The 24,440-nt window shown below is 42.1% G+C and overlaps 1 protein-coding gene across 2 annotated transcripts in view; it reads left to right on the top strand.

Moving 5' to 3' along the window:
* Nucleotides 1–24,440, top strand: part of ATM (ATM serine/threonine kinase) — a 169,026-nt gene that overhangs the window by 21,803 nt on the left and 122,783 nt on the right. For both annotated transcript variants that reach the window (XM_061628652.1, XM_061628653.1), the window contains 9 exons: nt 976–1,071; nt 3,312–3,537; nt 4,120–4,251; nt 6,889–7,014; nt 7,755–7,844; nt 16,228–16,372; nt 17,823–18,022; nt 18,350–18,432; nt 18,517–18,672. In XM_061628652.1, coding sequence (XP_061484636.1) covers nt 976–1,071; nt 3,312–3,537; nt 4,120–4,251; nt 6,889–7,014; nt 7,755–7,844; nt 16,228–16,372; nt 17,823–18,022; nt 18,350–18,432; nt 18,517–18,672 — 1,254 coding nt within the window. The remainder of the gene's footprint in view (nt 1–975; nt 1,072–3,311; nt 3,538–4,119; nt 4,252–6,888; nt 7,015–7,754; nt 7,845–16,227; nt 16,373–17,822; nt 18,023–18,349; nt 18,433–18,516; nt 18,673–24,440) is intronic.

Here is a 24,440-nt window from a genome sequence, read left to right as displayed (position 1 = left end):
AGTGTTGTGTCACCTACCTTTTGAAATTTCCTCCCCTTAAATATTAAGACTGGCACCATCTCTGTTATCCTTTTGATAAGGTCTCTCTCTACGTAAAAGGCTTGTTGAAAGAGGAAGGTCTTCAGTTCCTCTTTCAACAAGCCTTTTAAGTAGAGAGCTTATTCTAGTCTGCATCTGTGTTGGAATTGCTTTTTAAGATGTCATTAACATTTTTAAAAGGTTTTTTAAAGATGTTTTGTCTTAATACATTAAAAGTTTGTTTTTTAAGATGGTTTAGAGTGTTTTTAGTGTTTTTGTTTGCCGCCCTGGCCGCCTACTGGGAGGAAGGGTTGGATATAAATTTAATAAATAATAATAATAGATTTTAGCAATGAGTGCTTCATGTTTAGATTTTAGACTTTCTATATTTGCAAACATTTTTCTGCAACTCTGGATTGTTTCAGACTAAGTTCTTCTCTAAAGTAAACTCACTGAAATTAATGGACCTAAATTAGTTATTGACTGATTTCAATGGACCTATTCAAAGTAGGGCTAACATTGGCTATAAGTCTCTGGTGTTAGTGGACGTAAAATAAACCTTGGAAGGATGCAACATTACTAGAAGTGTGCCTGGCATTCTTGGAGTCAAGTGGTATGTGAGACATAGCATATTATAAACATAATACATTATTAAAACAAACAGTCTTGTCTGCTAATATCTGAGAGAAATTGTTTTTCCCAGAGGCTTACAATCTGGGTGCTCTCCTCTCTATCCAGTAGCAGGCATATTCTTTTAAGAGAGATTTGTCTGGAGGTGAAATAGCAGGCATCTCCCACTGGAGAAATAGACTTGATTGTTCCTCCTTTACTGCACCTATTCAAAGTTCTATGTTCAAAAATTTAAACATATTTATATCTGCAATCTCATGATGGAGATTAACAGATGTGCTGTAACCAGGAATTTCAGGTCTAACATTTGCTTTTCATTATTTACAGCGATGTTCCTAAACTCGAGTTGCAGAAAATCCTTGTTAGTCTGACTATGAAAAATAGTAGAGCAGCAATGGAATTTTTCCACAATGCTTCAGAATGGTACGTTTTAAAGATTAACGTAGGCATTACTATAACTTGGACGTTATTTTTTGAGTTGGTTGCGTTTTAGACTAATTCTACAAGGCAGTTTCATGGACTGAGCTTACACACATCAAGCTTTATTCATACAGGCTTGGGAATCAGCTGCTGATTAAAAAACACGTAATATATATTCCAGAATCCAAAGAACTATTCAACTAGTTATGTACACCCAAGGGACTTTGGATATGCATTACTTGATCAGCAGCTTCCCATGCAGCTTTTTCAGCTACCTTTGAAACTGAGGAACCTTTCTAAAGCACTTAATTTAGCCCAGTTTGGGCATAACACTGAACCCATAGTTCAGTGCTCTGCAAATGAGCTTGCTTGAGCCTCACGTTCAAGCACTCCCTCCTCCAGTGTGCACTAGAGGAGTTTGATTGTATCTGTTTCCAGATTTAAACTAACTGCAATTTGCTTAAATAAGAACTGTGGTTAGTTTAATCTATAGCTTGTTGAAACAAGCCAGGATCAGAAACCAGAGAATTATCTTTGTTTGTTTCAGTAAACTATAATTTTAAACTAACCGCAGTTCATCCTTCTCCGCTGTAACAACAAACTTCAGTTTAAACACCGAAGCAGATAGGGGTATATAGCTAACTGCCTGCCAAGATTACCATTTTTATTTAATTATAAATAAATAGTGGAACAAGTCAAAACAATTCAATCCAAAATCACAACGCTAGTAGGGGAATGCACAATGATCGCATCTGCACACAGAGCAGAATCCGGATGATTCTTTTCCTTCGAAAGCCAGATTAAGTGCTTCGAGGACTCTGATAGTTCTATGGATACAAGAATAGTGCGAGGCAAGACCAGTACAAGGAGTATAAAGCTGCTGGATGATCCCACATTGGAAAAAATGGTGAATATATTGATTAAAAGCTTGAAGGGAGTACTAGTTTAGGACTGGGCGGGGCATTGAAATTGCTTCACGCTAAGTTCAGTAAAGTTGCATTGCATATCACCGAGATCTCAGACACTGCTAATTTGGCTCTTAAGTGTGGCTGTAGAGCATCACTGGTGAAGATACTGATGACCATGAGAGAATGAAAATTGCAGCTGTAAGATCAAGCAAATAGAAGTAGACTGAGAAATATTCATGTAAGAGAAGTGCCTGAATCAGACAAGAGGAGAAGATACTTCTGAATTGCTGGTATAGTGGATAAATTCCCTCCATCTGGCATTCAAAACTGATCAAGAGGGCTTTGAGAGAATTCAAAGAGCACTGCTCTCATCATTGCCTGCTTCAAGCATTATAAAATTATGAACATTTTCAAAGTTTTGTACAATCTTAAAATCATTAAAATAAGGAGGCAGTTATAGAGGTCCCCTAGGACCTACGCCAGAAAACTGCAAGCACTAAATTTATTTAAGCCTTTTACCAAAGTGCTTCAGGAAGCAGACCAGACTTAATACAGGGGCTTCCCTTTCTAAGCCACTGGTAAAATTCAAAGGCAAAATGTATGTGGTGTCAGCTGCTACCTGTGCTGTAGTAATGCTGACAGGACCCCTGCGTTTTGATGTTTTTAAGGATTTTATGGATTTGTTTATGTATGGTTCTTTGTATGTTTTTGTATTTTAAATTTCTTTATGGTTATGTATGCTTTGCATTTTTAAATCTTTGTAATCCGCCTTGGGACCCACATTCTGAGTGAGAGGCAGACAACAAAAATAAATGTATTATTGTTGTAATTAATTAATTAGAGGTCAGTTTATTTATTTGTTCATACTTATATCTTGCCTTTCATCCACATCGGAGTACAGCGGGACTAACAGTAGAATATCACATATATAGCAATGCACCATAGTAAAAATCAGTTGTAACTGGTCCTCCAAAGATTTAGAGTTTTTGCATAAGGCTGTGTAACTGCTGCTGGGGTATGGTGCTCTGTCTTCCTGCCCTTCATCGGATGAACAGGACTGCTCATACATTCAATGGGAAAGGAGACAGTGTTCATAATTGATTATATGGGGTGCAGGTGTTCATTATATGGGGACAGGGCTGCAGTTCCCCTTTGCTTGCACTGTCCACATGGTAGCAACTCTGTTATTTGAATCTTTTGGAAATTAAATATGATTAATTACCAACCAGGACAACACAATCAAGAGTAGAGTTTTGTTTTTTCTGTATTTGGTTTTAAAGGCTACAAATACTGTCATGAAATATCAGTTTGTAATTCTTTTTTATTATTATTAAGTGTGCAACATGCCCAAGATACAGAAGAAGCCACTCTGTCAGAAATGGAAGCATTCTATGTGCAAACAACTTTTGATGAAATAGACATTTTTACAAGCATGGCCAATGATATATCTGAAAATAAACTGTCTGGTTCCAGATTAATGGTTAATCAGAAGCTTAGAGAAGCCCTAGAACATAACCTCTTGGAGCTATCCGAACGACTTCTTAGTAGCTTTTCACATGAAGTAAGTTAGATCTCAATTTTCCTTTCCATATACTCACTTGTGATAAGATCTCTCAAAGTACATCCATTCTCAAGAGTATTTGTGAGCAGCCTTTGATATGTGCCATATAATTAATAAAACAGACAAGTAGTGGTTTACAGTGGTGGCTGGTGCCCATTGGGCCTGGTTGGGTGGAAGGTAGGGAGATCAACATTAGATGGAGTCAGAGCCAATGACAGGCAGAGACAGCTAATTCTAGTTTTGTCCACATCCTCCCTGCTGATTTCTAGAAGGACAACACAAACTAAGGAGGAGGAAGGCAGCACCACCCTTTGGACTTATTGTCAGCCTGAACTTTGTCCCTTAAGCTATGCCAGTTTGGAACTGTCACAATGAAAAATGAACAAAAAACCCAACCTTCAGATGCTGTGGTAGATCCACCACTGCCCTACTGCTAAAATAACATATTGGCAGAATAAGTGTGTCATCTTAGCAGCCTACAATTCATGAAAGTATTCTGAAGCTTATATAAATGATACAAATAATTATTGATGATGTATAATTTTAACGTAGAGCTTATGATGTATTTGATTTTACTTTAAGGCTACACCCACAGAAATCCTAGTACTGGTACGTTGTGCCAGTCTCCTGACTGGTGTTCTTGGCTGTTATTGCTATGCTGGCATACTGACAGTAGAAGAAGCATGTAAATCAAAGCTTTTTCATAAAGCCAAGGTAAGCCCTTTTTTGGTTTTCGTTCCAAGGAATACAGTAAATTAGTGGTTCCCAAGCCATAAGTACTAGCAATCTTTTGCCAAAAGAAGAGACAGGTCTCAGGCACTTCTCATGGGTTATTAGAAAGACACATCATTTTACTTTTTACTTCAGTTCCTTGTAACATTTTACTAGTCAATTGTCCTAAATTTGAATATTTAAATGACTAGTATAGATAGATCTACATTTGCAGCTCATTAATATAGCTAAATATTTTTGGTTGTCTTTTAGTTGCTGGTAAATGCAGTTTGAGGGAAGTGAATTTGCTACCTCTTTAGGGCCACCCTTTTTGTGTCTATGATCACAGGCAATTACACAATGCCATTTCTAAATCTTGTTTCACTCAGGGTTTAGGCCCAGTTTTGATTGCCTTGGTTGCCTTGTATGATGTCCTTTATCAGGGGAGAGACTGGGAGTGTGCCTCTGTTAAAACTCCTTGAGCTCTCAGCAGATTTCCGAGTTGGGAATGGGCGGCACTGCTTTGCAGTGGTTCTGATCTTACTTGGATGACCATTTTCAGGGGGTTCAGCCCCATGGAGCCTTGCATGTGGGGTGACTTAGATTTTAATGATGCTTAACATCTACGTGAAACCATTGAGTGGGATCATCTGGAGTTTTGGAGAACATTGTCAGCAGTATGCTGATATGGATGTGCTAGATCAATGTCTGGCCTCTTTAATGGATTAAATGAGAGCCAATAAACAAGCTTAATCCAGGTAAGACTGAGGAACTGTTAGTTCTCTAGTCCGGATGGATGGGCCTTTCCTGCTTTAGATTGGGGTTACATTCTCTCTGAAGGAGCAGGTGTGTAACTTGGGAATACTTGTGGATCTACTACTGTTGCTTGAAGGTCAAATGGCCTTATCGCAAAGTGCCTTCCAACAGCTTTGGCTAGAGACCCTGCTATGCCCCTAGCTGGGGAAAGATAGCCTAACACCTATTGTCTATGTTTTGATAATCTGTAGGTTAGATTACCGCAATGCATTATATGTGGGGCTATCTTTGAAGATGGTTCAGAAATTGCAGCTGGTGCAGAATTTAGCAAACCGATTGCTGACCATAGCAAGACAGTCTGAGAACCAATCGTGGCATGACTACATTGGCTAACAATTAGTTTCTGAACTATAAACTCTTGTGCATCTCAAGACCCCAGTACCTCAAGGACCCCTACACAAACCAACCTGGACCCTGAGTTCATCATCTACGTGTGCCCCATCTGGGGGAGGTGTGGAGGGTGGTGACGTGAACAGGCCTTCTCAGTAGTGGCCCCCCATTTATGGAATGCTTTCGCTAGGAAGGCACACCTGACACCATCATTGTTTTTAGAGGCCAAGCAAAAAAATCCTCTTATTCACCCAGGCTTTTGGCCCTTAATTTGGAGAGTACTCAGGGATGTTTGTGGTCTCTTCTTCTGCTCATCTTTTTAGTGGGGTGGGATGAATAGGATCTGCCTCTTTATATATATTATGAATAAGCATTTTATTTGCTTGTTTTATTCTTGTTCTTTTACTTGATGTTAATGTTTATTTTTACATTGTAATTTGCTTTAAGTCACTTTTGTGAAAAAGGCAACAAATAGAAGAAATACTATAAGAATAAATATAATAGTAAATGTCTGGTTTAACACTGGATCAATACATAGTAAGACCACACTCATCCATGGTTTACCAAGAATTGGGTGGGTGAGTTGGGAGAAGTTGATCTGACCCAGCTTTGCCCACCTGGATACTCAGTGCAACACCAGCATAGGCTGCAGGGATGGGGGGGGGAGGGTGCTGTGGTCTACAGAACTTCCATATCTGTCACCAGGAAACCATTCTGTCTTGGAGCTGGCTGTGAGGGCCTGCACCTGGTGTCGGGCCAAGGAGACAGTAAACTAGGGTTGCTGCTGGTGTACCGTCCACCCTGCTGCCTGGCAACTGACCGAACTGGCGGAGGCCATCTCAGCTGTGGTATTGGAGGAGCCCGGAATGATAGTCCTGGGTGATTTCAATGTCCATGCTGGGGATGCCTCTAGTGTTTCAGTTCGAGACTTCATGGCCTCCATGACGACCAAAGACTGCCTCAAGTTGTCACTGGTCTGACACACGGGGTAGGGCACACCCTCGATTTGGTTTTCGTTCCAGAGGAAAAGTGGGCTGGAGATTGGGTGGTGGTGGATGTCACCCCATTGTCATGGTCAGACCACTTTCTAAGTTTAGACTTATGGCTCCAGTCCTCCCTGCCGGGGGGGTGGACGGATCAAGATGTTTTTAAGATGTTTTATTTTAATATACTTTAAAAGATGTTTTGTTTTAATACATTGTAAAGTCTTTTGTTTTTAAGATATGTTAAAGTGTTTTTAGTGTTTTTGTTTGCCACCCATGGCACCTTCTGGGAGGAAGGACGGGATATAAATGAATAAATGCATGCATGCATGCCAGGAAATGTTAGTAGAGACAAAATAACTGTCCTTCACATGGTTCATTGCCTTAGCTAAAACTGAAAATTCGGTTTGTTTAGCTTGTTTAAACTTGAACGTGCATGGTCCACCAGCCTCATTCATGTGGTCCACAACATGTCTATATTAAATATTGCATTTTCTTTGTCTTTGTATAGTCTCTTATTCATTATGCAGGAGAAAGCATTTCTCAGTCTAAAAGGAAACTAAATGAAGATTCTAGCATTGTTTCGTTAAGGACTTTAATAGGACAATGTATTAGTTGCTCATGTAACTGTAACCAGGTAAGATACTTGTAGATTTTTCAGTTCAATCCACAATTAAATAAATATGAAATCCTTGTAGTTTAAGTTCATTAAGTTCCATTTGCAGACAAAATGTTTCTCCAATTAATTTGTTAGTTTATAATCATGTACGTGAGCATGTACACACACACATGTTGCAGAATTTTTATTAGTTCAGTTTCAAATGATAACTGCATTGGTTTTAAAGTGCTTGGCTGCATTGCCATGCCTAGTTAAAATGATTAAATACTATTGGTTTCAGTGGGATTTAAGCAACCTCATTGTACAAGATTAAGAGCAAAAGCTTAATCCAGCTTTTTACAGGAGCAATTTATTCCAAAGTATTATGGTATACATGGTGGGATTTGAAAGATATTTTCTGGTAATATTTGCGATCTTGATTCATTTCTATTTTTACTTAGTACGTTTATATACTACCTAGAAGAAAGTGAACTACCAGCTTTTATATGTATGGACTGTTGAAGGGGAAATCACTTTCTCTTTAAGTATGGTCAACCTGATAGCAACATTTTAGGAAAAGGAAGATGCTGCTACTTTGTAGATCTAGTAGTGACTTTGCAAGATGAATAAGAATGTCTGTTGCATTATGGCTTTAGATTACACTCAGTAGTTTGACATTCACTGTTGTACTTCACAGTGTAAGGTAAACAGAGTCTGTGGGATTTGCAGAATTACATTAATTAAATTAGTTAATGATCTTAGGGGGGTTTTCTTGACAGAACAGCACAAGAAAGATCCTGTCTGGAATTTTCTTGCTTTTGCTAACATCAAAGCTGATGAATGATCTTGCAGATATTTGTAAACATCTGGTAAGTATAGTGTGTGGCATGGTCTTTTCCCTTACAAATAGTATATACTATACATTTTTATTGCCCAAAACAGATACCTCACTTGAAAGGCAAAAACATGCTGGCTTTGACCTTTTCTTATGCCTATTGAGAGTGAAGAATAAAGTCAAACCAACTTGCTCTGTATACATTGCAACTCTTCCCCCCAAATTGGAGTTGCCTATATCCTGATTCACACTTCCATTCCCTGCTATTCTTCTTTGCTTTCCTAGTTTATCTCCTTCTCTTTCAACCCTTTAAATTGCTTTTTAAAAATGTGTTTTTAAATTTGTATATTTGTTTTTAATGTTTTTAATGGTAAACCGCCCAGAGAGCTTCAGCTATGGGGCGGTATACAAATGCAATAAATAAACCCTGCCCTATTTTTGTCACCCTTGTAGTGATGGTATATGTGTGTGTTCATGTGAAGGTGAAACCACTGCTATTGCTGCATTGCTATACTCCATCTGGCTAGGCTGCACCTTGTCAGGGTGGTTGCTTGAATCTCTGTGTTCTTTCTACCCTAAAGAAACAATGTGCCACTTGGTATGACAACAGTCAGTCTCCAAGTTTCTCTCTGGAACTGAATGTGTAAGAAGCTACATGTATGACTAGTGGAGTTGGTGATCTTGATGTCTCGTTTGTTACTTATCCCTGGCAAGTGGCGGAGTGGCAAACAGCAAGTTTAATTTCACTAAAATTATGAAAAGTTTTGCCCTGAAATAATACATTGCAGACATTATCATTAAATGGTGATTTGTTGCAAAGTACATGCTTTTTATTATTGTATTTATTCGTAAGCCTCTCTTCAGCCAAAAGATCACTGCCCTTAGACTTAACAATCTAAAAAACACATGACACAAAAGAAAAATGGATTGGGAGGGAGGGGGAAATAAGCAAACTTGGGTATAAGGTCTTAGTTACAGGTTCTTCTTAGGACCAGCTGGGGTGAAAATGTTAAAGGAGAGAAGACAGCTGCGCTGATGGAGTGGTCCTGCAATCCTTCCCTCTTTTGCTGCTATCCTGCGGAATGGCTGCTGCTAGGTGACAATGGACAATTGATGAGGAAATTAATAATTTAAATCCTGATGAACAGTTTATGCTTGCCTTCTGCTTTTGCCAGCGGGGTCAGTTCCAGGTTTCTGAGGGCTCTTGGGCACAGTGGGCCCCTCATCACCACCAGCGCCAGGCCTGCTCATCTCTTCCTGCCACCCATCTTTGTTGCTGTGGGGGCCTGCCAGTTCCACTACCATCTCCTTCTCCTCCTCAGCACTCGCCCATCCCTTGAACGGCTGAGAGCTCTAGGTGCTCCACCCCGAGCCATTCAGCAGCCACTGCTACCAGAAGCATGTTGGGCCTCTATGGTGTGGGAAACTGTCTCGCGGACACCATTGCTGCAGTGGTGTCTGCAAGGTGTAGTTTCCCACGCCATGGAGGCTGCTTCCGAGGGGGAGGGGCCTGGCATGCTTTTGGCAGCAGTGGCTGTGGAAGAGCTTGCGGCAGAGCACCCGGAGCCTCCCGCTTCTGAAGGGATGGGTGAGCACTGAGAAGCAGAAGGAGGTGGCAGTGACACTGGTGGGCCCCTGCAGCAACCAAGATGGGAGGAGGTGACCAGGCCTGGGGATGAGGAGCCTCTGTGAGCTCTTGGACCCTTGGGTCAGTGCTCAACCTGGGTGCCCGTTAGCACCGGACCTGTTTGCCAGCCTGTCCTCCAGATGTTTTTGACTACAACTTCCATCAGCATGGGCTAATTGTGACTTGTAATCTAAAACATCGTTAGAGCACCAGCTTCGCAAAGGATGCTAATCTTGTTGCTGGAACTTGTCTATATTTACATTGATCAAGAAACTAAAGATAGTTATTTTCCCCAGGTAGCATGCCATCACATGGGTTATAGTGCCATCTAGTGTCTGAAGGCAAGAATGCACAGGAGTCAAGATAGCTGCTGCTTCCAGTCCCACTCCAGTTCATTCTCGCCTTCATCTGAGACTAATCTCTTTATCCTTCCTGTAGTGAGTTTTTCTCTGTGTGTTCAGGATTGTATGTTTTTATGGGAGTATATGGTATGAGGAGTGTGTGAGAGTGCTTGTTTTTGTTGTGTGAGAATTGATTTTCACTTTATTGGGTCCTTCTAAGCTCTGGCAGTTCCCCAGGCCCAGCAGTGAAACCCCAACCCTCCCCACCTTCATCACGGGGCTTGCAGCTGCAGCCCCGTAGCTCTCACTGTTCGTCATCTCCACCACCTTCACAGGGCTCACAGCTGTGGCCCCGCAGATCTCATTTCCTCCCTCACAGGGCTTGTGGCTGTGGCCCCTCAGATCTCCTTGCTTCTTCACAGGGCCTGCAGAGCAGATCTTTCTGTTTTCCACCTTCACAGAGCTTGCGGCTGCAGCCCCGCAGACTCCCCAAGGAACGGGGCTGGCAGGTGGGGCTCCAGGTCTTTCCTTTATTGGAGCTCGAGGCTGCAGCTCCGATCAGCCACTGGGTGGCAGCACTTGTTAACGCTTTCCTGTCTTGCAGCTGTGGCTCAGGCTGATTGCTGGGGCAGCGGTGCTCCCTCACATTTTTTCACTTTCTGCTGAAGTAGTGAGCGTCTCTACGTTGCTTCTACCCCATGGCCACATTGCTGGCTGAGGCGAGCCCTTTGGAACTCATGGCAGCGGCTCCAGGCTGTTAGGACTTTCCTGCTTGGCTTGGCCACCATTTTGGCTGGCCTTTGCTGCCTTTGCCTTCTCACCTGCCATTTTGTTTGAATTTTCCTGCTGTATTTGTTTAAAAGTTTTTGGTAGTTCCTGTTTGTTTTTCTCGTCATCTCTGTTATTTTGTCCATTTCCTGCCCTCCTCCTAATTCGGTCAGAGGACAGGGAGGGTTTATATATATATACTTAAAAAAAAAATCCCAACTACTGATGTGCAGTTGGGGCTGTGTCGCACCCCTCTACTTTGTGTGTGGGCCTGGGCCCCTAAACCAACACACCCCTCTACTGTGTGCGTGCTTATCAGCATGAAATCACTACATCCTTTACCGTGTGTATCTGAGCGTTGAAATCACTGCACCCCTCTTCTATGGGGTGGGTTGGACTTCAGGTACTGCACCCCTCTACTGTGTGTGTGAGAAATCACTGCACCCTTCATCTACTGCGTGTGTTGGACTTCAGGTACTGCACTCCTTTACCGTGTGCCTCAATGTTAATTTCACGACACCCTTCTTGTGCATGTGTTGCACCTCAGGGTTAGATTCACTACACCCCCTCCTTCATGTGTGTGTGTTGTGTCTCAGTGTTAGATTCACCGCACTCTTCCTCTTGTGAGTGAGTTTTATTTATTTATTATTTGATTTATATCCCACCCTTCCTCCCTGCAAGGGCAGGAGCTCAGGGTGTCCAAAGTTGGACTTCAGGTACTGCACCCCACTACTGTGTGTATGCATACAGTGTCTTACCCCAAATCACTGCACCCTTCTACTTTGTGCAGGTGCCTCTACTGTGTGCAGGTGCCTCAGTGTTAGATTCACCATGTACTGCACCCCTCTATTGTGTCGTGTATACCATGTCAGGTTCACAGCCAATTGTGGATTCTGTCAGTATGCTATCTGAGGTGGAGCAGCATTGTGTTGTGTTTCCACTTCAACACCTCAACTCTAAGGCGCTTGCCAAAACTAAGCACTCCTTTATTCAGCTGACTGCCAGGTGGGCACAGTAGGTTTCCCTTCCAAGTTCGCTCGAAGTGTCCTCTGCTATGGCCACAAATCCTGTGGAGCAGGATAGATCAGAGGTCTCTGTTACTGGTCAAGAAAGACTGGCAGCCCTATTCCACTTTCCAATGCACCCCTCCATTGCTCACCAGCTTCCTGCACCTGCACTGCTGGTTCGCCAGTCTCTAGTGTTGTCCTCCCCTGCCACTGAGCCCATCACAAAGGCTAGGACTCAGTCTTCTGGCACTGCCAGGTTGGGGCCCTCCTCAGCTCCCAATTACCAGTTTGATGATGCTGTCATGTCACTACCTCAACAGGCACATCTAGTGACTATAGATACACGACTTCGCCCTTTGCCAACCGCTCAAGTACCTTTGCATGGGCTGCAGTTGACTGTGTGTCTGGTTATTTTTGTCCTTGCTTCCCTCTACTGCGTGCAGTTACTCTTGCCCTTGGTGGCATTTCAGCTGATTGTGTGCAATATTTTTGCCCTTGGCTGCATTTCTTGGCTGTACTTAGAGCTCAAACCGCTCCCCTCTACTGTGTGCAGTTATTTTTGCCCTTGGCTGCATTTCTTGGCTGCATTTAGAGGTCAAACCATTCCCTTCTACTGTGTGTGGTTATTTTTGGCCTCCCACCATGTCCCTCTACTCGTGCGTATGTTGCTTAATCAAGAATCTATCCATATAACGCCTGGTACCGCTCCCCTCTATTGTGTGTGTTAACCATGGCTGGGGCATCCTGTGCTGTTTTTATGGATATCACTATTTGAGGCACAGCACAGTGATATGCAGCAGTAGCCATTTCATCGGTCATCAGTTCCATCGATCTCCCACTGGGAGGAATACTGAACTGCAATTGTGGCTTCACCTTGTGTGTTCAGTTCTCCCTAGGTGTGACACTTTGGTTACCTCAGGTCCTAAGGTAAGCAGGGCAGCCAAATGTGGGCCTTCCAAGTGTCCCTCCTCAGAAATTACACCAGAGCAGCAACGTTTGGTGTCGATGCTGCTTGTGGTTGAGAGAAATTGGCAGCGTTTTATTACCCTCTGCTGCATTTTGGGAAAAGGCTGGTGTAGGCCTCTGCTGAGGGGTTTCCCACCATTTTTATGGTACCTCTGTTCCCACTTGGTCCTAGTCTGTCTAGTGACTGTGAAAGGGCCTAGTCTTTCCGCTCGGAACCTTTGGGCAGAGATATGGTGTAGTCCTCGGCTGAGTGGTATTTCCACCTTTTTTTATTGGAGGCAGTACAACAGTAGGTTAATTTCTAAGAGACCTGATTATCTCTCTTACTAGGCCTGAACAGTGGCAGGCTGTTCACAGGAGCAACAATAGAATAATGTTGCGGCTCCTCTAGGGGGCCTCAGAGTAGCAAGGCTTGAACAGCAGCAGGCTATTTCTAAAGGCACGCTAGAATAACTTGCTGGTTCCTGCAAGAGACATCAGTGTAGTGAACTCAAAGCTCCAGTTCTCCCAAGGTTTGAGCAGCAGCTAGCCATGTTCAGAGACAACAGTAGAATAAACTGGTGGCTATTCTTGGTGTAATAAAAGTATGTGAATGGCCTCATGAGTCTCAGCTCAAAGCTCCAGCTTTCTCAAGGCCCGCAGCAGGCACTTTCAGAGGCAACTGTAAAATAACCTGGTGGTTCCTCTATGGGGAAGGTATATGAACTGACTCATGAGCTTTAATTCAAAAGCTCCAATCTGTTCCTCGGTACAGTTGCAGCCCTTCATAACTATCTGTGTAAATTTATGCAGCCTTTCATAACTATGTGTTAACTTTTGCAGCCCTTCGTAACCTGATGGCTCTCTTAGGGAGCCTCAGCGTAGAGAGGGTATACAAATTGCCTAATGAGCTTCAGCTCAAGGCTCCTGTCTGTTCCTCTGAACAGTTGCAGCCTTTCACAAAGCTCTGTGTAAATTTTGGCAGCCCTTCATAATATCCAGTGATTTCCTTACAGAAGAGGATCTTACTGTAATTTGACTTCCTTACAGAGGAGGATCTTATTGTCATCCCAGTGGGAAAACATTAATAAGCAAGATAAGTGAATTAAGCTAAATACAGCTCTGTAAACTACATGAGAATTTCTGCCCTATCTAATTCTAAGGCAACAATGCAAAGCTCCAATTTGCTTCTCTGAACAGTTGCAGCTCTTCATAACTGTCTGAGTAAATATTTGGATTTATCCAAGGACTTCCTTGGCAGCTCTTAAGGGTCCTGTGGCTACCCTCCAGGGTAAACGTGACTTAGCAAAATAATGTAAACTAAGCTGGTTGCTCAGTTAAGTCTTGCCCTTCACAAGCAGGTTCCTGGGCGACTTAAGACAGTTTAAAATTCCATTTAGTCTTTGGTAAGGCTTACTTCGCCATTTTGATTTGTGTAACTAAACTCAAGGTTACACTGGCATATATGCATTGAGGTGCAGTTGTCCTGGAAGGTGGTGCTTCTTCAGTCAAGTCCTGAACTTCATCTGCGGATCCCCTGGCAACTTATAGCAGTTTTAAACTCCATTTTATCAATTTGTGTAACCTGACTTAAGTGCACTGGCTGGGGTTGAGGGCAGTCCATCTGGCCCTTTGTCACTTGCAGTCAAGACAACGCCTGTGTGAAATTGCACTTGAAGCAGCAAGGCTCAAACTCTTTAGGTGGAGGGCTCGCTAATACTCTGTTGGGCCAAGAGTCACCTGCTGCTCTTGAGGGCGGACCACCTCAGTGGGGTCCTGAATGTCACTGCAGATTGGATCAGCAGGCAGCAAGTGATTCTGGGGAAGTGGAGGCTATAGCCAACAGTGTTCCTCCTTTTTGAGGTATCTAGAGACAAAGGCCGAGTCTGTAGATGCTCTCCTGTCTCCTTGGCTGGACGGCATCCTATACGCGTTTCTCCCATTCCCCTGCTAGGCAGAGTACGCTGTTGGCATTTTTCAGCTGGTGTACCTCCCGTGGGCTACAACCCTCTAAGCCGCTGTCCAACGGGACCTACAGTTCATTCAGAGAGGTTTGCAGATGGGCTGTCATCCTCTAGTTAAACTTTTTCTGAAGGGAGCTGCTTTGCTCTATCTGGTAGTATGGAATCATTTTCCATCTTGGAGCTTACAGAACGTGCTGCAAGTACTGCAATGTCCCCCATTTGAGCCCCTCAGAACAGTGTGCTTGTGAGTGCTTTCTCTCAAGGTCCTTTTTTTAGTGAATGTCACTTCGCTTGATGGGGGTCAGAGTTGGGAGCACTGTCATTGGCCGTCATCTCTGCGTATTTCATAAGGACTCAGTTGTTTTATACCCTGATCCATCCTTCTGACTCAAATTAGGCTCTGTGTTTCATGGTAACCAGGATATTGTACTGCTGTCCTTTGGTCCTAATCTTGCTCACTCGCTTGAAAAAGCCTGGCATTCTCTAAACGTCCGCAGAGCCTTCAAGGGCATTTTCTAGATGTCCACAGAGCCTTCAAGGTCTACATTTGCCATACCCAAGACATACGGCTAACTTAATCCTTGTTTATATACTTGCAATAAAGAGACAAAATCCACCTATTGTTGTTGGGACTCCTTCAAGCTTCAGGTGCCTCACTATATCATGGCGCATTCTACTAGGTTTGCAGCCACCATGGCTGCATTTGCAACTAATGCATCTCTTGCATTCATCAGGCTCTATAAGGTAGACTGCTATGCCTCTGATGATGCTTCTTTTGGGAGGCATGTTCTGCAATGGGTTGCTTATCATGTTCAGGCAGCAGATAGCCCCTACCTACTAGGGCTGCTTTGGTACATCCCACGTGATGGCATGCTATCTGGGGAAAATGGACTGTTGGTCTCACCTGAAAGGTGCCATCACAGCCCTCCCTGATGAAGGCTGCCTTCATTGTAATTTTCCTTTAATTTGACTATGTTATAATGTGTTAATGAGTCAAGACCTTTGTGTATGTGTTCTGGTTATTGCTGCTCCTTTGTTTGGGCAGTGCCCTTTCCCTTTCTGTTCTGTTTGTCCTATATGTGACAGGAGTCAAGATGTCTCACTTCAGCCTTATCTTGAATGAACCGGAGTGGGACCGGAAGGAGCAGCTAGGGTCTTGACTCCTGTGCATTCTTGTCTTTGGATGGTGCTATAACCCATGTGATGGCATGATATCTGGGAAAACCACCTTCCAGGTGAGACCAATGGTCTGTTTTATAATATGATATTGACCATTATCTCTCATAATTGTAGCTCTGAAATAAAGATAATGCAGTACAGTAGGCTTCTGTTTACATGTAGGCTTCTAGGTCAGTTAAGGACACTGGTGTGGACCTTTAAATCTCTGAATGGCTTGTTACTTTGTAATTGAAGGAATATTAATCTCTGTGCCAGTTGAGCACAATCCAGAATGCTCATTTGTAAATTCCATCTCTCTGCTTTGCTTGAATTGCAAGGTGAAAGAGAGGGCTTTCTCAGTAAAGGTCCCAGCTCTGAAACGAGCTAGCTGGGATCAATCAGTGATCTTCCACAGGCAAGTGAAGACACACTTGATGAAGCAAGTCTTTAGCAATCAGGGATTACACTTTTCTGGTTTGTATAAAGATGGTGCAGTTTTTATATACTGAAATGTACACAAAACAGTTATGCGTTTTTTTACAAGGGTCCTTGAGTTTATTGTAATATAGATATGATGAAAGAATTCTAAATAAATAACTTTTCTTAGATGGTTTTTACTGGGAAGGCAAGTGAAGCTGGAGAAGTGGATTTAATGGAAGATGATCCAGAAGAGAAGAGAACAGAAGGAGAAAACCGGACCAACTTGGATGATAGCGATTTAAATGAGGGTGGAGAGTTGCAAACTTTGACAGGTATCTTTAAGCTGCTCTTTGTATAGTTTTGTGACAAATGAATGATTTAGAAACTTTTTTGGGTACCATTCAAGTACTTGCTCTAGAATTGTATCAGGCTTAAAATACTGTGATGATAGGGTACAAATAATTTCTGAATGAAAGCCACTTGCAAAATTATTTCTATATGTGCTGACTGATATTTTTTTCAAAACACAGGTGATGGGGGAAGTTAGCTGTACAAATAAAAAAAATTAATCTTTTTAAAGGACATATACCCTGCCTTTCCAGTGTAAACTTAGTGCTTAGGGTAACACAGAAACATAGGAAGCTGTCATACTGAATCAGACCATTGGTCCATCTAGCTCGGTATTGTCTATACTGACTGGCAGCAGTTCTCCAGGGTTTCAGGCAGGAGTCTTTCCCAGCCCTACCTGAAGATGCCGGGGATTGAACCTAGGACCTTCTGCATGCAAGGCAGATGCTCTACCACTGAGTAAGCCCTTCCCCGAACACAACCAGGAAAGAATTTGTGTATCTTTCTCAAAGGCACACAATCTGTGGCATGGCTGATATTAAACACTAACGTTTCCTAGGCCTACCAGACTTGTAAGATGTGCATATGCTTCCTCCAACACTGATACTGCATCTACCCTTTATTTGTTTAGTATTACATTTATTATTACAGTTTCCCATTTATTTATTCCTCCAAGAAGGTCAAGGTGGTGTGCATGGTTCTTCTCCATTTGTTTTCTCTTTACAACAATCATGTGAGGTAGGTTTGGCTGAGACTGTGACTGGCCCAAGATCATCCAGCAAGCTTCATAGCTGAGTAGCGATTTGAACCCTGGTCTCGCAGGTCTTAGTCGAACACTCTTAACTGCTATACCACACTGGCTCTTTTGACATACTTGCTGTCATAACTATTATAAAATTGCTTTACTCTTAATGTAGCAGCCCAGGTTAGGGATGGAGGACAACTTCATTCAATTCGCATTTTTAAGCAGAGTGACCTAATTCACAACTTCTAGATTATTGTTCAGTTTCTCACGTATCTGAATTCTGCAATACAGTTCTCAGCTCATGTGTTGTGTAAAAGACGTTTAGCAGTGCACACATTGAGATAACATATGTATATAATTACCTAGTTTGTGATAAAATGCGTATTTAAATAAGAATTTTCATTTAAAAGCTCTTTAAAAACTTTTAAAAAATCTGGTATTAATGTGGAAACATTTCATAATAGACTTAAGAATCAACATATGTGAAATGGACATAGACCGGAAATAGGCTGGTTTGTGTGTCCCTAGTCCAGGTGCAGTAATTTCCTTCATCATGTGTGCATGTGCCTTCAGTGCTTGGGTATGCGTGCCAAGCTGTAGTAGATGTGGCTTCGTGGCACATATCCGCTGCATGTTTGGAAGTGCATGCCTTACCTCTTTTATTTAGCACTATACCATTTTGTTTACAGGTGCCATAAGCCCATTATCAGAAGAACATCTGACTAAGCAGGACTTGCTGCTCCTTGATATTTTAAAGTTCTTGTGTGTAGCTGTCACAACAGTCCCAGTACAAACAGTTTGCTTTAGAGCATCTGAAATTTGGAGGAAACTCTTGATGCTAATTGAGGAAAACACATTTGATTATATGAAGCCACTGCATCTGCATGTGGTGAGTATGATGATGAAAAATTACTCTGTTTAAATCTTGTTGCCATGCAGTGTGTTAAATGCTATTTAACTGTTTTAGCAATAGGTGACTGTTCCTGGATGATCTTGAAACATTAAATATGTATAGGCGTTTGTAAATTATTCTGCAGTTGTGTGATTTTGGCACTAATGAGCTTTATTGTACATTAAAATATAAAATAACTATAAACTAAGCATGTATATACAAGTGTGCAGCTTAATATACAGTATATGGAATTGAAAAATCTTGTTGTAATATAAATGAACAAAAGCATTAAATACTTTCTGGTGCTTTTTTAATTTGCACTAGTACTTAGTCTTGTTGAAGGAGCTCCCAAGTGAAGAAAATCCCTTGCCAGAAGACCACATTGTCTCACTTCTCAAGCCCCTTTCGTAAGAAAATAATCTTGTTTAATACTTACTTCATTAATATTATTTTACAGATATATTTGCTCATACTTGTGTTTTTTCTTACAGGGATATATGTTCCTTTTATCGTCGAGATCAAGAGGTTTGCTCAGCAATTCTACATAATCTCCTTCCTATGGTGACCACTTTGGGTACTGCCAGAACAAATACTGAAGATTTAAGTGAAGCCCAGGGCCAGCTTTTAACTGTTGTTGGAGCGTTTTGGTATGATAAGCATATTTTCAACTGCAATTAATTTCATAGTCATAAAGTTGTCAGCTGTAGTAATTACTAAGAAACATAAAGGGTTGGATCATATGGCCATTTGCAACTATTTTTCTTTATGTGAATTGTCTCTGGGTACATGAAAGTATAGTGAAAATATTTTTCGTATAAGAAAATTTTGGACCTTTTATTTCAGGAGTAAGTTATTATTGGCAATAAGTAAGTTGTTGCTGTTCTTATTACCAACATTTATTATCCACCGTTCACCCACAGGTCCCAGGGCAGGTTACAACAATTTTAATATTCAGCATTAAATCACAAAACAGGGTGGGTCCTAAAATATATGTCTCATCTTCATGACCGATAAATGTCATATGTTGGGTCTATGCATATGCAAGCCTGCCACAGAAATTTCCAGAACTCTTTAATGGCCACAGATGCTGTCCCTGTCCCATTAGCTAAAGGTTTTATCCACTTAACCTCATGCCAAGAGGAGGGAGAATGTGCTTCCCTTGTCAGTTTCACCTTGGGTGCTGTGAACATAGGTATGTTTGAGAGGAATCTCTCCTTCAGCATTTTTATCACATTTTGAAACAAAGTAGTAAGAGTGGGAGGAGGAAGCAATTTGTTTCTTCTTTTATACTGTTTTTCAATAGTTTTTTTATTTTTCATTGACAATGACTCAGTGTAAAAGTTAGAACAGAAGAAAAACTGATTACATACTAGACTAAAGTATGATTAGGAGAATGCAAATATAACACGTATTTTGATTTCAGTCATATTTGATCCAAAGTGTGCTTCAGGTCACGGTTCTAGATTCAAACTTCAGGGTATGAAGTGATCCCAATCTGCCTAAAGCTAAGATTAGTTGTGACTAACACTCTGATCCTAACAATGTTTACAAAGAAGTTGCAGCCTTAGTCAGTGCAACTCAAGCCATAATCCCCTGTGCACCGTTACTTGGGACTAAGCTCCAACAAACGTTCAAGAAAACATAACAGAACATAAGAAAACATAACATAATTGATTCTGTTTCCTGACTCCTAACTGAGCAGAGCAGAGGGAGCTGTCTCAGCTGGTCCACAGGTGAGGACATATAAACAAGCCAGCTTTCAGAGAGCGAGCGAACAGGGAGAGCTAACAGGAGTTTGACAAAGGAGTTTGACAGGGGAGGTCAAGGGGGAGGTCCCTAAAAAAAATATTACTAATTCTTGTCCAGTGCACTACATGCTAGTGGGACTCTCAAGTTTACCCTGAAGTAGGACAGGACAAAGCACTCCGAAGGACACTCCAAAACAAGTAGTTAGAAAGAAACAAAAGGTAGAAGAGAGTATGAACGGGAAGGAAACTCCAGTTGTTGTGACCTGCAAGGTGTGTACCATGTTTGTTTTCTTGCCTGAGACCAACATGGCGTACACGTGCAACAAGTGCAAGCTTGTGGCACTGTTGGAAGAAAAAGTGAGAGGCCTGGAATGGCGGGTGGGCATACTGAGGACTATAAGAAGATGAGGAGTTCTTAGACAGAACGCTGGAACAACAGCAGCAAAGAGAAGTGAAGGTGGAAGAGCAACAGCATGTGGTAGCAGAAGAGGAGACGGCTTTGGAGAGGAACAACGAAGTAGAGAAACTCCGTGGGAAAGGGTGACAGTTACGAGCAGAAGAGCTAGAAGACACCCTTCCCCAGTGGAACTATGGGACCGCTTCCAACCACTCGAGGATGAGAGTAAGCAGCCTGTGGTGGAAGAATTACAGGAGACCCCGTGTGACAACGAGCAAGAGGCTGAAGTTCAATCAAGCAGGGGTAATTAAACCACACCCCACAACAAGAAGAGAAGAGTACTAATAGTGGGAGACTCCCTACCGCGTGGGATTGAAACCCAAGTATGTCGAGATCATCCGTGGACTCGCCAGGTATGCTGTCTACCAGGAGGATGGATTAGAGATGTGACGGAAGGGTTGCCATCACTCATCAAGCCCACCAACATCCATGTGGGAACAAATGATACTGCCAAATGGAGCTATGAAGAAGTCACATCAGACTTTCAAGCTCTGGGAACTCAAGGACTTTGGAGCCCAGATGGTTTTTTCATCTATCCTTCCAGTACTTAGAAGAGGAGTAGAAAGGGAAAGAAAAATACTCTGTGTGAATGAATGGCTACGAAGGTGGTGCCGATGTGAGAGGTTTGGATTCTGGGACCAAGGACTGCTGGTAAGTGATGGGTTGCACCTCACCAGGCCTGGGAAGAATGTGTTTGGCCACAGCATGAAGAAGTTCATCAGGAGGGCTTTAAACTGAATCCTAAGGGGGAGGGAGATGTAAACTTGGTGGTAATGACTGATGAAGGCTTGTGCACAGTAATGGGAACAAAGAGATCGGCTCTAATAGGGCCCAGTAACAGTCCTCAGAAAAATGTAGTAAGGAAGCCAAGCCACAAATCACATGGTCTTCACTGTCTGTATACTAATGCACAGAGCATGGGAAACAAGCAGGACACACTTGAACTCGTAATACAGGAGGATAATTACGTCTTGATAGGTATAACTGAAACTTAGTGGGATGACTCCCATGACTGGAATACAGCAATTGAAGGATATAACTTGTTCAAAAAGAACAGAAGGAATAAAAAGGGAGGTGGAGTCGCACCATATGTTAAAAATCTATATCCCTGCACAGAAATACAGGAAGATGAGCTTGGTAGCTCCACCAAGAGTATATGGATTAAAATTAATGGGGCAAGTAATACAAGGAATGTGGTGCTTGGAGTCTACTACCGACCACCCAATCAAGGAGAAGACGAGAATGTAACATTTGAAAAGCGAATTGCCAATGTTTCGAGGAGGCATGATGTAGTAGTAATGGGGGACTTCAATTATCCCGATATCTGTTGGGAGACAAATTCTGCCAAACACGGCCCCTCCAAGAAATTTCTGACTTGTGTCGGAGATACCTTTCTCGTACAGAAAATGGAGGAAGCAATCAGAGGATCAGCTATCCTTGACTTGATTCTAACCAATAGAGATGATTTGGTGGATGAAGTGGCAGTTACAGGAACTCTGGGGGAAAATGACCACACCATACTTGAATTCTTGATTTTAACAGAAGCAAAAGCTGAGAGTAGCCATATGCGCACCCTGGACTTCAGGAATGCTGATTTTAATAAACTCAGAACAATTGTAAGTACAGTTCCATGGCAAACCACCCTAATGAGAAAAGGAGTTGAAGATGGTTGGGAGTTTCTAAAAAAGTAAATTCTAAAAGCTCAGTGGCAAGCAATTCCAACAAGGAAAAAAAGGGGAAAACGGCAGAAGAAGCTAATGTGGCTTCATAAAAAGCTTAGAGATGACCTGAGAACACAAAAGGACACATACAGGAAGTGGAAAGAAGGCCAGGCCACAAAGGAAGAGTATAGGCAGGCATCACAGAATTGCAGGGATGGCGTCAGGAAGGCTAAAGTGAGCTGATGTTAGCAAGAGATGCTAAAAGCAACAAAAAAGCTTTCTTCAGGTATGTCCATAGTAAAAGACAGAAAAGAAATGGTGGCAGAGCTACTCAATGAGGATGGCAAAATGATAACAGATGACAAAGAAAAGGCAGAAGTGTTCAATTCCTACTTTGGCTCAGTCTCCCAAAAAAGGGTCTATGACCCTCCCAGGAAACATGAAGTAGAAGGGGCAGGATTGGAGGTTGAGATTGATAAACAAACGGTCAAGGAATACCCAATCACTTTGAACGAGTTCAAATCGGCAGGGCCCGATAAACTGCATCCTAGAGTATTGAAGGAACTGGCTGAAGAACTCTCAGAACCGCTTTCTATTATTTTTGCGAAATCATGGAGGACTGGTGAAGTGCTGGAGGACTGGAAGAGAGCTAATGTTGTCCCTATCTTCAGAAAGGGCAAAAAGGAGGAACCAGGGAACTACAGACCAGTCAGCCTAACATCTATCCCTGGAAAAATTCTGGAGCAGATTATAAAGCAGTCAATCTGTAAGTACCTTGAAAGCAATGCAGTGATTCCTAGGAGCCAACATGGATTTATGAAGAACAAATCCTGCCAAACTAATCTCATCTTGTTATTTGATCGGGTAACCTCCTTGGTAGACTGTGGGAATGATGTGGATGTAACATACCTCGACTTCAGCAAAGCTTTTGACAAAGTGCCCCATGATATTCTGATTAGCAAGCTACCTAAATGTGGGCTGGATGGAACAACTATCAGGTGGATCCACAGTTGGCTCCAGAATTGTACTCAAAGAGTGCTTATCGATGGTTCCTTCTCAAACTGGGCGGAAGTAACGAGTGGGGTACCACAGGGCTTGGTCCTGGGCCCAGTGCTCTTCAACATTTTTATTAACGACTTGGATGAGGTACAGAGCATGCTTATCAAATTTGCAGATGATACAAAATTGGGGGGTACAGCTAATACCATGGAAGACAGAAACAAAATTCTAAGGGACCTTGATAGGCTAGAGCATTGGGCTGAAAACAACAGAATGCAATTCAACAGGGATAAATGCAAAGTTCTACACTTAGGAAAAATAAACCAAATGCACAGTTATAAGATGGGGGATACTTGGCTCAGCAATACGACATGTGAGAAGGATCTTGAAATTGTCGTTGATCACAAGCTGAATATGAGCCAACAGTGAGATGTGGCTACAAAAAAGGCAAATGCTATATTAGGCTGCATTAACAGAAGTATAGTTTCCAAAATTGCGTGAAGTACTAGTTCCCCTCTATTCAGTACTGGTTAGGCCTCATATTGAGTACTGCGTCCAGTTCTGGTCTCCGCACTTCAAGAAGGATGCAGACAAACTGAAACAGGTTCAGAGGAGGCCAACGAGGATGATCAAGGGACTGGAAACAAAGCCCTATGAGGAGAGATTGGAAGAACTGGTCATGTTTAGCCTGGAGAAGAGAAGACTGAGGGGAGATATGATAGCACTCTTCAAGTATATGGAAGGTTGCCACACAGAGAAGGGCCGGGATCTCTTCTAGAACGTCCCAGAGTGCAGGACACAGAATAATGGGCTCAAGTTGCAGGAAGTCAGATTTCGACTGGACATCAGGAAAAACTTCCTAACTGTTAGAGCCATACAACAATGGAACCAATTACCTAGAGAGGTAGTGGGCTGTCTGACACTGGAGGCATTCAAGAGGCAGCTGGACAGCCATCTGTTGGGAATGCTTTGATTTGGATTCCTGCATTGCACAGGCGGTTGGACTTGATGGCCTTATAGGCCTCTTCCAACTCTACTATTCTATGATAATTTAAATGAATGGAGAAAATAACTTTTTTTCTCAGTTATTAATACACTGAGGTGATTGACTGAACCGACTGTTAGGTTTTTTATGATGTACTCATGTATGTTCTTCCTTTTATAAGTGACCTTTAATGTCACCAGTCAAGCTTCCAAGTATAAATTATCTGTCTTCACCTTATAAACTGCCTTTACAGTGTAGTGTAACTTTTCTCAAAGTATACTATTATTCAGTGGCCTCCATGTAATATGAATGAGTTGTGAATAGTGTGAGGGAATGAATGTTTAGCTTAGAAAAATAACACTTTGCTACCAGGAAGGAAGCAACAGGCAATGTTAGTTTTATCACCAAGTTGTTGTTCATAATAAGTTCGCTTGAATTCTGCATTAATTAAAAACAAGCTAAGACGTTTTGAAGCCTGAAAAGAAATAATTCGCTTATTTTTTTTAAAAAATCTGAGTGATCTGCAAAAACTAGACTCTTTTGCCCCTTTGAAATTTATTATACA

Source organism: Rhineura floridana, chromosome 5 (genome assembly GCF_030035675.1).
Source record: "Rhineura floridana isolate rRhiFlo1 chromosome 5, rRhiFlo1.hap2, whole genome shotgun sequence".
Lineage (NCBI taxonomy): Eukaryota > Metazoa > Chordata > Lepidosauria > Squamata > Rhineuridae > Rhineura > Rhineura floridana.
Note: the sequence above shows the minus strand (reverse complement) of the source record. Positions and strands in the feature narration are given on the sequence as shown.